The following is a 14,018-nucleotide window of genomic DNA, read 5'->3' as shown; positions in this document are numbered from 1 at the left end:
AGTCAAATAACCGTGCGACTGAGCAGCCCTCAACGAACTCGTATAATTATCGCTACCCCCGCGACACTTTCAGCCTGGTCTCATACACTAGACATTACATGGTAAAAGTAAATCCGGACACTCAAATGATTACATTAAATTATATTTGGTATGGTCACATAAGACAAAATTCATAACACATCATACATTTAGCAAATTCGTAACATATTGTACGAATTGTAATTCGTAACGTATCATACGAAATGGATGGTGGACATCCACAAATTAATACATACCATACGAAACGCAACACAACGCATCGTGCTAATTGTAGCGTCTCATATGTACTATGTTACGTCTACCCATGAGTCCAGGTTGGACAGTTCCAGACTACCAATAGAGCAATTGCTGTAATGCATTGTGAGAATCGCTGCCAGACAGCATAGAGTAGCTAGCCTATTCTCTAGTCTAGACAGTGCATTCTCTAAGTAGTGTGGGAGTTTAAAATATAATATTTAAGTGTGTATATTGTGCCCCAAAGAGAAAGTGGTGATTGGAATAATCATGGATGGAAGACAAATTGCGAAAATTCTTCTTCTTTTTTTTTTTACCTGCACTTTGACAATAACCTTCCCCTTCTGCAATACAGATCATTTGCAATTGGATACATGGAGTGTATGATCACTTTTGAATAACACTGAACAAACGTGTTATAACAACACACACTGTCCACACTGCCTGTAGTAGTTGAAACGTTTATGGGCAGAGTCCTATGATGTCATTAAAGAATACAAACCGCATGACTTAGTTAAGTAGATCTTTCTTAGAAGTATGCCATGCCATTTCACTTAATAATGCTGTTAGTAGACAGTGTATGCCCCCAAGACACGTCCCTCTCTGTGAGGTTTCCCGTAGTTATGCTTTTGATGATGTCTGTCTGGGTAACAGGTTCAGAATCCATTTTCAGAATCACAAAGCCAGGTTGTCGTCATCCTTCTTCTTGTTTTCCCCTTCAATAATTCAAGTTATCCCTCACTTCCTCTCCTCTCTATCCCTTCTGTTTCTCAACCATTGTAGATGTTTTCCACAACCTTGTTCTGAGCAGGCACACCAGGCAGCAGCTGCTGTGACAGTTATTGATGGCTGAAGAAAACGTTGTTTCGACTTGAACGCACCTCTACTTCGGAGTAACATTTGTGAAATGGTTATGAGCGAGTAACAACCTGAAAAATCAGGATGAAAGAATAATTTTTCTGCCCGATGTTGAATGTCACATCGGGCATTCAACAGAGTCTGGGCTCTATTTTCGGCTGGTGTTTAACCAATGCAATGTCACACTTGAGTAAAAGTAAAGATACCTTAATAGAAAATGACTCAAGTAAAAGTGAAAGTCACCCAGTAAAATACTACTTGAGTTAAATTCTATAAGTATCTGGTTTAAAATGTACTTTCTGTAAGTACAGTGGTGGAAAAAATACTCAATTGTCATACTTGAGTAAAAGTAAATGTTATACATCAAATTCCTTATATTAAACAAGCCAGATGCCACAAATATATCGTTTTTTTACACCCTGATAAGTAGACTTTAGCCTACTGTAAATGATTCAGGAAGGAGAGGATAAAGGGGCTGTAGGACCACTGACAGCATGGTATGTCACAATATCACGTCACAACACACACAGATGGCTACAAGGACCCGGTGACAAGACACATCTCAGAATACACATACAGTTCACCCAGAAAAAAAAAACTATTCTACAGGATTCTACACCAAGCCATAACAGTCAACAGTCCAACTTTCCCAGCTCACGTGGGGTTGCCTGGGAACCAGATGGCAGATGACAACACCAACATCATAGTTCCAAAGTCAAAAACTGTAATGAAGTCACTCATCAGAATCAAAAAAAAAAATGACTAAAGGAATGGACAGAAGGGGGAAAAGGAATGAATACATACTCCATCCACCCACTGCTTTCAATCAGCAATAACCACAAATAACTCTCGACACGATCAGAAACCATAATCACCCATCTAGGAATATGACTCAATGGCCTCATTCACTCACTCCAAAAGATAGGAAAACACAAAATAGGTTAACGTCCCAACTGTCCTGTAGTAGAAACTACAGATCGGATCCTCCTTGACTCTCTAACCTATGAACATCAAAGGCAAATGCTCAGAAGAACGATCTCAACCCTGAGAATAAGCTTCAACCTCTCCAACTTAATCAAAAGCTGTCCTGAAAAAAACGGTAATGCACTTCAAAATAAATTCCTTCCTCCAATCATGTACACTTGAGTGCAGAATCTAGAACACCTCCATGGTGTCATCACACCCCAGCTCAGTAGGTGGCGGTAATGTACCTAATACTGGTATGCACACTGCCCTAAAACCCCAACGAAGAAGAAGAAATAGGAGCTAATCAAGACGAAACTTCCAAGCAATGTCCATCCCTGTCATCATTAAAAAAAACATATTCCTCTTTAAGTAAAAAAATCCCAAACAAACCCTTCTTATCAAAGTACTAAAAGTACTGTACTGCAGTGATTGTTCCTATTATATCCGGGCACTCTTATCAGTTCTTCCCACACTCTCATCCCACACAGGAAGTGTAGAAAGTGCCATGTTGTGCATTGGGCTATGTCCCAAATGGCACCCTATTCCATAGATAATGGACAAAAGTAGTGCACTACATAGGAAATAGGGTGCTATTTGGGACACACATAGTGTGTCATGCTGATAATCAATGGGGCATTTTCCCAAAAGGGCAACAACGATCTTACTCCATACGTTATACAGTACTAGCACAACTTAGCAGTTGTAAGTGCTTAGCCTTTCACTACTGCAGACTGAGGGAAGTGTTGTGGTTGTCGGAGAATTCCCCATACATCAGTCCTGAGTCAGTGCCAATTCTTGAAACTTAAAATGGTTTGAACTTGAAGTACATGATGAAAGAGGGTGACTGCCCTTTGCTTACAGTTCAATTCAAATCCTGTAATTTATTGATCCAATGATGTATATGGACAATATAGCACGACTAAGGGCTTTTCTTATGTGGATACAGACCGTGGATACAGACCTTAGCTGTGGTATACTGGCCATAAATCACAAACCTTGAGGATGCCTTATTGCTATTACAAACAGGTTACCAACAAAATTAGAACTGTAAACAAGTAAGTTTGCTATTCCACAGCTTTCAGCCAATCAGCATCCAGGAGCCAAACTACCCAGTTTATGATACAGATTATAAACTGGGTGGTTAGAGCCCTGAATGCTGATTTGCTGACAGCCGTGGTATATCAGACCATATACCACGGGTATGACAAAACATTTATTTTTACTGCTCTAATTACTTTGGTAGCCAGTTTATAACAGCAATAAGGCACCTTAGGCGTTTGTGGTATATCGCCAATATACCACAGTTAAGGGCTGTGTCCAGGCACTCCGCGTTGTGTCGTGCGGAGAACAGCTCTAAGCCGTGGTATATTGGCCATATACCACACCCCCTGGGACCTTATTGCTTAATTACACAACGGGTGGGTCTAATCCTGAATGCTGATTGGTTAAAACCCCATTCCAGCCACTGTCTATTCCACTAGATTAAAATAACGGCTAAATCTATGAAGTTAAAATGCCTATTCACTCTGTTCCATCTGACTGTGCAATCCACTGTCTCATCTCCCCAGCCAGGCAATTTATAAACTTGATCTCCACTATAAAAAGCATCTAGACATTATCTCACATTTCTTTTAGACTAACATTTAGTTTTCAACAGCGGAGATTTGTATAAACCTTGCTCTCTGTCTCTCCGACATTTGCAACATTGTTTCAATATTCAAATTTGAGCTCCAGCTGTCCCATAGTAATGAACGTGTCGGGAGTTGAGACGAGACAGACAGGCAGGTAGCATGTCTCAGCCAGTCAACATGAATCAGCTGGCATCATTTTAATGGATATATACATATAAATGTACATTTTAAAAAGGTAAAACTAAACGATGTGCAGCTAGTCTTTCCAGCTTCAGTTTGAAGTGATTGTGTTAGCTGTGTTGTTGGCTATCTCCTCTGAACAACAGTGTCCTGACGAGAGAGCACATTTTCTATGCCAGGTGAAATTGCGCCTCATTAGCTCATTGTTATGGATGTATCCAAATAATTGTCACTATAAAACAGCTTAAACAAATGCAAATACAGCTACTGTTGTTGTCTGGCTGCAATGTTGACGTGACTGTAAGTTAGCCATAGTTGGCTAGCTAGCAAGCAAAGGATAAGAACGTTGCCAGCCAGTATGGCAAATGAAACATTTAGAACGAATGACTGGGTCGTGTCCATAGATACAGAACAAAAAGATTGAAAATCTGGGTCGCGTCTCTGGCAACCGAACCGATAGAACGAACGATCAGTCGGCTTGGGTAGCAACCCTAGGGTGTAGGGACTATATCTTGTGGAAGAGTGAAATAGTATGAATAATTTAATCAAAATAACATTTTTGAATGAAAATATGTCAATCGCTATTTGAATATCTTGGTAACCCATGTATAAAAGTGATAATGCCCTTGAAGCTGGTGTTTGGAGGATGTATTGGCACGGTTGGCCGGCCCTTGACACCCGTGCCAATATATCGTCCAAACACCGGCTTCTCGGGCATTATCACGTAATTATATTCACCTCATGCGTCTTAGTTTACAGTATATAACACATTCCAGCCATACCAATTCCTAATTCTATGGTTGGAATATACTGTATAATAGTTCAAACCCAGACATTCCTTAGATTTGGACGCAGAATTCAGTAATATGGTATTGAATTTCTCTTGACAGTGTTGTCAAGTCATTGGTATTATTTTTGACACGATCATGGATGAATACCAGGAGATGTGTTAATGATGGCAGGGAGTATATGTGGTTCATAGTAAGTGTATCGAATGATGAGACCTCTCAATATTGAATCACCCTTGTGGTAACAATCCAAAACAGTTTGCATGCAATGTAAGTCTTGAGGAAGCACCAAGTTGCACTTTCCGCTCGATAAATGCCACACGGTTTCACTCACAGTAGAGGTTGTAGTTAGGTTTCACACCATGGCTGCCACATAGCAGAACCAACAGGTCTATCTCTTTCCCACGGTCCCAGCCTGGCAAATGAGAGGTGGACAGAGTCTAAGCACTCACAGACAGACAACAACTCCATTCTGTATACACAGGGGAACTAGGCTACATCCCAAATGACACCCTGTTCCCTACATACAATACTTCTGACTAGAACCCAATGGGGACTACATAGGGAATAGGGTGCCATTTGGGACGTCAACATAGTCAACTACAACTTCAAATACTATTTCAAATCATTGCAAATACTTTATCTGGGCTTGATTGAGTTTGTCTGGCTTAATAGAGAAGTAGAAGAGTCCCAATAATCCCATCTGGCACTCCAGGTAGGCTACAGCAACAACAACAACAAAATACTATTTGAAACCAGGTCTGCTGACAAGCAACAGAAAATGTGCAAATCTCTGGCAACGTCTCTCCTAATCAGACTGTCACAACAAGTCTCTTTCCTTAGTGTATCGTACATAATATTGGACAATGGCTTGTGGAGTAGAAATATCTTCAGCTATTATTAAGGTGGTGAGGAAAAATATTATATCCACGCTATTTTAGAATTGGGTTAACTGTATATTAAACATTCAAACTCATCGAAGAGACATTGATGATGGTTTGACTTTAAGCCAAATGAGCTTTCTGACACAAGCTGTAGTGGATTCATTTCGAGGTTGTTTGAGACTATTAGACGGAGTAAGAATCATTTGAATAACTCTGAAACTATGTGCTGTATGTATGAACCTTGTCAGTATTAAATGCTCCAACATCCTGCCTGACCAAGGATATCTCTAGGCCTACATTTACCGAATCCCTTCTTGTTAGCAGTGCTTCAGAGATATCAAGTCAGAATGTTTATTTTAACATTGGATTCAGTGGTCAAGTATGTAATGTGTCGAGTATTGAGTTTGTTCAGAGCTACAAATATGATGCATCTCCACGGTGTGATTCTCTAACATGGCATTGCCGACGCCATGACTGGCCTGTGAGGATCAGGTTACCGTGGATCACCGTTCTACAGAGATATCTCTCATTCCCGCTGAGGGGGAGAGGTAATAATCCGCAGTTTACAATTGGCTCATTCATCCCCCTCCTCACCCCTGTAACTATTCCCCATGTCGTTGATGCAAATGAGAACGTGTTCTCCTGTCAACTTGTAAGTCGCTCTGGATAAGAACGTCTGCTAAATGACTTAAATGTAAATGTAAATGTAAAATAAAGGATAAATAAAATGTAAAAATAAATACATTTAAAAAACTTTTCCCATGGTGCCCCAGGTTACTGAGTTAATGGTTGCCTGATTAATTTAATCACATTATTATAAACAGTTAATAATTCAATGAATAGCAGTCGTCACATTAATGATACAATGTCACGACACCAACCATGCCATTAGTATGATGCTTATACTTATGGTCACGCTGGTATAAAGGATTTGGAGACTGGCACATTTGGGTTTTTAATACACCCAAAACATACACTTATACAAAACACTCAGATGTACCCAAACAAAAGAGCGAGGCTAATCCTCGTAGAACAACACGGGACGAGACCCATAATACACAAAGCACAAAACACGCAGCACAAGCTGAGACAACGCATAGATACTCACACGACCAACGGACATGGGAACAATAACCGACAGCCCAATGGGGAAACAAAGGCACATTTATACAAATACAATCAGTGAGGAATTGGAACCAGGTGTGCGTAATGACACAGTTCAGTGCAGCCTAGAAGGCCCGGTGACGTCGACCTCCGGAACTGGTTAACAGAGTGAGCAGCAGTACCGGGGGGATCCGTGACACTTATCTAATCTGTGCCCCTGACAAGGGAGCTGCTGCCTGAGTGCTTTGTTAAACTCTGCAAACTCTGCACATTACCAATGGAAGATTGGTAATAAATGTTTTATCGATGTGTAGTGGTTCAACATTTATACATATTTGGTTCTTATTTATTGCACGGTTTATTCAGTTTGTCAGTCCCCTCAGGCTTCAGGTCATCTGTAAACATTGTGATCCAGAAAGTGATCATTTTCTGTAAATCACAGATCATTTCCCCAGAATGCTAACATGGATCAATACAGTGTTGGTCTCTCTTATCTCTCTCAGATGCAGCAGGAACGGTATCAATTATGCGCATCAGTTCTACCTTAGCCATGCTAAAATGTGTTGAATAGCAGGCTCATCTCTGTCTAGCAGATGACTATGATATGTGGGTGTTTTTTTTACCTACCTTAGTTGAATGCACTGATGGTAAGTTACTCTGGATAAGAGCACTGGTTAAATATTTAAAATGTAAAAATGTACATCCCTTCATTTACCATAGCCCTTGGTTTATCATAGGTCTGGGCTACAGACAGGTCTGTATTAAGACATTACATTGTAAAATATCCATTGCCGTCACAGCACGGTGTACAGGTGCAGTCTCCACACAATGTGTGGCCCAGAACACAGTTGATTTCCATGGCAGAGGTTAAAACTTGTTAGGGCCGTGGTCCCGTGGTGGGAACATCAATCAGCAGAAATGTTCAAGTGCACCACCTATAGTTGTTGATAAAACTCAAACTTTCATTAAAATGCACATACAATGTACTGAATTAAAGCTACACTCGTTGTGAATCTATCCACCAAGTCAGATTTGTAAAATGCTTTTCGGCAAAAGCATGAGAAGCTATTATCTGATAGCATGTATCTCCCAAAATACTGCAACGTCACCTAACGACAGATTTTGCGATAGCCGGGGGCTACTCAAAACGCAGAAATAAAATATAAAACATTCATTACCTTTGAAGAGCTTCTTTCTTGGCACTCCTAGATATCCCATAAACATCATTTTGGGTCTTTTTTCGATTAAATCGGTCCATATATAGCCTAGATATCGATCTATGAATAGTGTGTGATCAAGGAAAAAATGAGCATTTTTTAATGTAACGTCATTTTTTTAAATAAAAAAAGTCGACAATAAACTTTCACAAAACACTTCGAAATACTTTTGTAATGCAACTTTAGGTATTAGTAAACATTAATACTCTATCAAAATGATCACGGGCGATGTATATTCTTTAACTTCACGTCTTGAAATCATGGCCGGATATTGCTCAACCAAAACATCCTGTCGGAGACCGGAGGAAATCGGCTCCCTTGTTTCGGTTTGACCAAGAATCCACACATACTAATCATATGCATATACTATATTCCTGGCATGAATAGCAGGGCGCTGAAATATTGCGCGATTTTTAACAAAAAGCTGTGAAAATTCGCAGCTTCCCTAAGAGGTTTTAACAGTACATGGCCCAAAGACAGGCCCATCCATTCATATCTATCCATTAAGCCGTCTCAGTGGGGCTCAATGGGGGATTTACCGCCACTAAGATAGAGCACACACAATTTCACCAGGGCGACTCTGGCAGCTCCTGACTGACAGGCGGCTCTGGTGGCTCTTGGCTGACGGGCGGCTCCGGACAGGAGGGAGGCTCTGGAAGCGCTGGACAGGAAGGATACTCTGGAAGCGCTGGACAGGCGGGAGCACCTGGAGGAAGGAGACGGAGAGACAGCCTGGTGCGTGGGGCTGCCACAGGAGGCCTGGTGCGTGGAGGAGGCATCGGATGGACCGGACCGTGGAGGCGCACTGGAGGTCTCGAGCACCAAGCCTGCACAACCTGTCCTGACTGGATACCCCCTGTAGCCCGGCAAGTGCGGCGAGGTGGAACAGACCACACTGGGCTGTGCTGGCGAACTGGGGACACCGTGCGTAGGGCTTGTGTCATATAACCCGGGCCGAGGAGACGCACTGGAGACCAGATGCGCTGAGCCGGCTTCATTCCTCCTGGCTCGATTCCCACTCTAGTCCGGTCGATACGAGGAGGTGCGATGTAGCGCACCGGGCTGTGTGTGCGCACTGGGGACACCGTGCGCCTCACCGCATAACACGGTGCCTGCCCGGTCAACCTCTCTCCACAGTAAGTATGGGGAGTTGGCTCAGGTCTCCTACCCGACTTAGCCACACTCCCCATGTGCCCCCCCCAAGAAATGTTTGGGGCTGCCTCTCGTCCCTGTTGCGCTGCCATGCTAACTCCTCATATTGCCGCCTCTCGGCTTTAGCTGCCTCCAGCTCTTCCCTGAGGCGGCCATATTCTCCAGCCTGTGCCCAGGATCCCTTACCGTCCAAAATATCCTCCCATGTCCAGGAGTCCAGAACCCGCTGCCTCTCGTTACCACGCTGCTTGGTCCTTTCTTGGTGGGTAGTTCTATAACAATCGTCGTAGGTGGAAGAAGGAGAGGACCAAGGTGCAGCGTGGTACGTGTTCATGATCTATTAATTACACTGAACACTACAACAAAAATAACAAAACGGAACAAACGAAACAGTCCTGTCTGGTACAGAGACAGAGACAGAAAACAACTACCCACAACTCAAGGGTGAAAACAGTCTGCCTAAGTATGGTTCTCAATCAGAGACAACGATTGACAGCTGCCTCTGATTGGGAACCATACCAGGCCAAACACATAGAAATACAAACATAGAATGTCCACCCCAACTCAAGCCCTGACCAACCTAAAATAGAGACATAAAAAAGGAACTAAGGTCAGGACGTGACACCCTGATTCAGATGACCATCCTACCCATGCTAGATTACGGAGACATAATTTATAGATCGGCAGATAAGGGTCCTCTCGAGCGGCTAGATGTTCTTTACCATTCGGCCATCAGATTTGCTGCAGCTAGCAACTGGAACGAGCTGCAACAAACACTCAAACTAGACAGTACATTTTTTTGATGACCAAATTTTCCCACAAAGGACCTCCGCGCCACCTTCCTGTTCAAGTGAGCACAGCACAACAAGTTGAGTCCAACAATGTATTGTATGCTGTTGCATAAATGATGTAATTTCACAGTAGAACAAAATAACTCCCACCAAATTCTACTACATTCCAGAATTTGAGAACTGAACCATATCCATGATTCATATGCCATAGACGTAGGACATTGCCGACATGAGTCAGTTTCCTTTTAAAAGGCAATAATGGAGGATGCACTTCATTTTGTAAAAACATCCTGCCAATGTCAGGGCAAAAGAGTAAATCCTTCATTTACAATGAGTCCACAGAAAAGTGGATAGGGGTGAAGGGGTTTCAGAATGGCCTGCACAATCACATTGTAATGGGTTACAGTACCTGTACTGCCCTGAAAGCAAACAGAACTAAAACCAGGTGTGTATCTGCCATATCTGACCAAAATAAGACAGTATTGTACTTTCAACCAGGTGAATGAGGAGAGATGACGTAACCAACAGATGAGTTCATGATTACATATTGCTTATACAGGCAATAAGCATGTAATAATATGGTAGAGTGAGCTAGCTTGTAAGCGTTTCACTGCACTTTCTATACATTCTGTAAACTGTGTATGTGAAAATTACAATTTAATCTCCCAATGTATTCAACTTGTATTTTATAACACACAGTTGAGAATGACATTCAAGCGATTAATACAGCAATTTAAGTATTCTAAGCATCCATATCTTCTCTTTTCTAGCACTAACTACTATAGTATATGTCCTCATACATCTCTAAAACGCAAGAGCACCAAAGGGGGGAAGAGTTCCCCCTGCAGGCCTGTTGACATCACTTCAAGCAGATCAGAAAATGTCTTTATTTATGGGGTTGTCTCAATCAGTTACACTCTTACACTCTTATGACAGACAGAGATCTTAGAAAATAGCGAGTATTGTAGATTATAAAATGCAGTTTTAGACAGTTTTATTTTTTTGTGGACTAAAGCCATTAAAAGATCCTGTTGGTATGAATCGTATTTATAGTAAGGTTTCGTTTATTGTCATGGTGTAGAACATTGGCAGCTAAGCGCTGAATTGCATTGAAAAAAATAAACGAATAACTACATAAATAAATCAATCATGTGAAATCATGTGATATATTCCTAAAAACTGTAACGTTCTACCTGCTGGGATAGATGACGAAATGCAATGGTATGTAAAAACCTGCTTGTTTTCGAAAGCGAAAGCGATTGTGGTTTGTATTCATCGATGGCATCATCTCCCGCGACAGAGGCTGTCCCACGTTCATGGCTAGAAGGGTTCCTAATTGTCAAAGTATTATTTATTTATTTGCATTTTTGCTAACCCTAAACCGTTTTCCTAAACGTAACCTAATTCTCCCAACATGCTTCGTTAATCATTACATTTGATCTAGCTGTAAATAAGAAATTAGGTCCAAAATAAATCGTTTTAATTACCTTTTTTATATTCCAATGTTAATTTGTTTTACAGCGAAATAATGAAATGCCATGGAGTACATTAAGATACGTGTCGAGTCCAACTATTGGGTTCCTTTAACAGAGTAGCTATACGATTAGTTACACTTTCCATCCCTTGGGTGAGAGGATATAAAAAGTATGCCTTTAAATGCTTATACTGTAGGCTATCATGCCTACTGAATAAAGGTCAAATGTAACAAAACATACATAGGCTACTGTATTTAAAAATAAATTGCAGTGAAGAGCAATGTGTGCCTGCCATTACATTCTTCTCTGTTTTGATGATGTACTGGTTCAAATAAGTATTTACATAGCCAATGATTTGAGCAGCATTCTTGCGCACACCTGCACACAGAAGACCAAAGCGCAGCATTTCGTCAACAGCTCTGCAAGGTAAATAAATGGAATGTACAATTCTCTTTCAGTTTCCTCGCTTGAAATGTCCTCTTTTTTTCCCCCGTAGGGAATTACATATTACCTCATCCATTGTATTTCAATGAGGGAGACTATAAAGCTAGGGCACGTAGCCCAATGTTGAGAAGTAGTGTTCAGGGATTTATCAACTGACTGAACACATGGCTACTCTTAACGTGTCCTTTGTGGTACATCTTATGTGTATAGTTGTTCTTAACCCGGTTGTGTATGCCAAATGCAGTGACCGAAACGGGCAAATATATTATCTTTCTCGAACTCGCCAGACCCTCAATGATCTTGCCATGGTATGTAAATGTATTTAACCTATTACAAATTGAGCATATAGGCAGGAGACGTATATGGCAGAGACGTATGTGGAAATATGCCTCTGAATATAGGCTGTAGCATATATAGTGTGCGATCACAAGTTATTTATTCTAGCTGCAAAGTAGATTATTGGAGCTTCATTCATTCATATATTCAGTTGTTTTATTGAGATATGGTGTCTTTTGTGTGCGGTATAGGATATGAGACAAATGGGCTGTATCCAAGAGGCGGAAAGGATAATGGTCCAACGTCCAACGCTTTCAATAGAGGTGATGCTCAGGAGATCATGAGTGGCTACAATTTTAGTGTTTGTCTAGTTCAATTGTATGTTTACACGGAGTGTTATTGTGATTACAGGAGGGGGAAAAGCTTTGGACACTGAAACTTGCGTTTCAACTAGCCAGCGAGCTCTTCCAACAAAACCTAACACTTGTGAAATGGAATACCTTCAAAATCAGGGAGCTCCAAGACCTTCTTGCTCGACAAAATATGACCTATTCAGAATGTGTACGTTCCGAATGTTTAATTTGTATACTCTAGCTTTTAAACAATTATTATTAATGTTATTATTATTATTCATGTAATCTCATTGATATTTATATTAATGTTGTTTGTTGTTTATTAATTCAGGTCAGAGACATGAGTGTGCGTCTAAACCTTCCAATTGAAAATATGGTTAAGAACTACTTCAAACAGCTGGACGACTTTCTTTTACATGAGGTAAAACATCTCATACGTTGCATTTTTTTTGTCAATTGTGTTTCAAACGTAAACTATTAAGAGGGGTGGAGTGGGCCTAGCCTATACCTATGATGTATGACGTATTATTTTCACCTAAAACATTTGTTTCACGTTTTTTCTTTCAGCGTTTCAGCTCCTGCTCATGGGAGGTCGTGAGAGCTGAAATGGGGAGCATCCTAAGGGATTTTTACAAGAAATCAAAAATGTCAAGAAAACACGCGTGAGAGTAGCATTACTTGTAGTTCAATTATGCGTCAAAAAATATATATTTTGTTTCATTTATTAATTATTCCACTGTAAGCGTTATATATTTATGTTATTTATCCGCGTTGCAAATAATTGCCATGTACGCTATAATATTTAAATAAAAAAGACAAACACGCTTTATTTTGGGTTAAGTTGTGGTAGCAATTTTGTACAATTGTGTGGTGTGATGCAACCAACGAGTTTTTCCTTGAAATGTTATCCTTTATATATTTATTTTTTTAAATCCTCCTGACAATTGCATACTGTATCAACATCATCTTCGATGGAAAACAAACTCCTTTACAATACTCTGAATTCCTGAACTCCAGACATATTTCCCTGCACTTTAAGACATTATCATATCACTGTAAAACATGGTTGAGTTGTATAGTTATTCATAATATTAAGTACACACATATATATATATATATACACATTTTTTTTTTTTAATTATTTTATTTTTTTATAACCTTTATTTAACCAGGCAAGTCAGTTAAGAACAAATTCTTATTTTCAATGACGGCCTAGGAACAGTGGGTTAACTGCTGGTTCAGGGGCAGAACGACAGATTTTGTACCTTATTAGCTCGGGGATTTGAACTTGCAACCTTTCGGTTACTAGTCCAATGCTCTAACCACTAGGCTACCCTGCCGCCTTTGATTGGCTATAGGCCCCAAAAAAACGTATCTGTCTAACGCTGCATTATATTCTACATACTCGCCATTCTCTAAGAATTTAGCCTGTTATATTTCAGTAAGAGTGTTTTCTGATTGAGACATCCCCATAAACAAAGAAATGTTCTGATCTGCTTGAAGTGATGTTAACAGGCCAGCAGGGGGCATTATTACCCCTTTAGGTGTTCTTGTGAGGACCACAGTTTAGAGAGGACGGATGCTTAAAATTCACGTATGAGGACATATACATAGTAGTTAGTGCTA

General features: G+C 40.6%; 1 protein-coding gene across 1 annotated transcript; it reads left to right on the top strand.

Annotated features, from left to right (window-relative positions):
* The first annotated feature begins 11,911 nt into the window (after window positions 1–11,911).
* On the top strand, window positions 11,912–13,175 carry LOC135563681 (interferon kappa-like). Its single transcript, XM_065006771.1, has 5 exons — window positions 11,912–12,071; window positions 12,291–12,362; window positions 12,451–12,600; window positions 12,724–12,813; window positions 12,960–13,175. Exons 1-5 carry the CDS (start codon window positions 11,928–11,930, stop codon window positions 13,056–13,058), a joined length of 555 nt encoding a protein of 184 aa, XP_064862843.1. The 5' UTR covers window positions 11,912–11,927; the 3' UTR covers window positions 13,059–13,175.
* The last annotated feature ends 843 nt before the right edge of the window (window positions 13,176–14,018 follow it).

Source organism: Oncorhynchus nerka, linkage group LG21, assembly GCF_034236695.1.
Source record: "Oncorhynchus nerka isolate Pitt River linkage group LG21, Oner_Uvic_2.0, whole genome shotgun sequence".
Taxonomy (NCBI): Eukaryota; Metazoa; Chordata; class Actinopteri; order Salmoniformes; family Salmonidae; genus Oncorhynchus; species Oncorhynchus nerka.
The sequence above is the reverse complement of the archived record's forward strand: the minus strand, read 5'-3'. Positions and strand labels throughout refer to the sequence as shown.

What these genes read in the sequence shown, in the direction of transcription:
- LOC135563681 (XM_065006771.1), top strand. Translation starts at nt 11,928, where the DNA reads ATGGCTACTCTTAACGTGTCCTTTGTGGTACATCTTATGTGTATAGTT. An exon ending in CCCTCAATGATCTTGCCATG is followed by an intron (nt 12,072 to 12,290) that starts GTATGTAAATGT and finishes TGTGCGGTATAG; the next exon opens with GATATGAGACAAATGGGCTG. An exon ending in ACGACTTTCTTTTACATGAG is followed by an intron (nt 12,814 to 12,959) that starts GTAAAACATCTC and finishes TTTTTCTTTCAG; the next exon opens with CGTTTCAGCTCCTGCTCATG.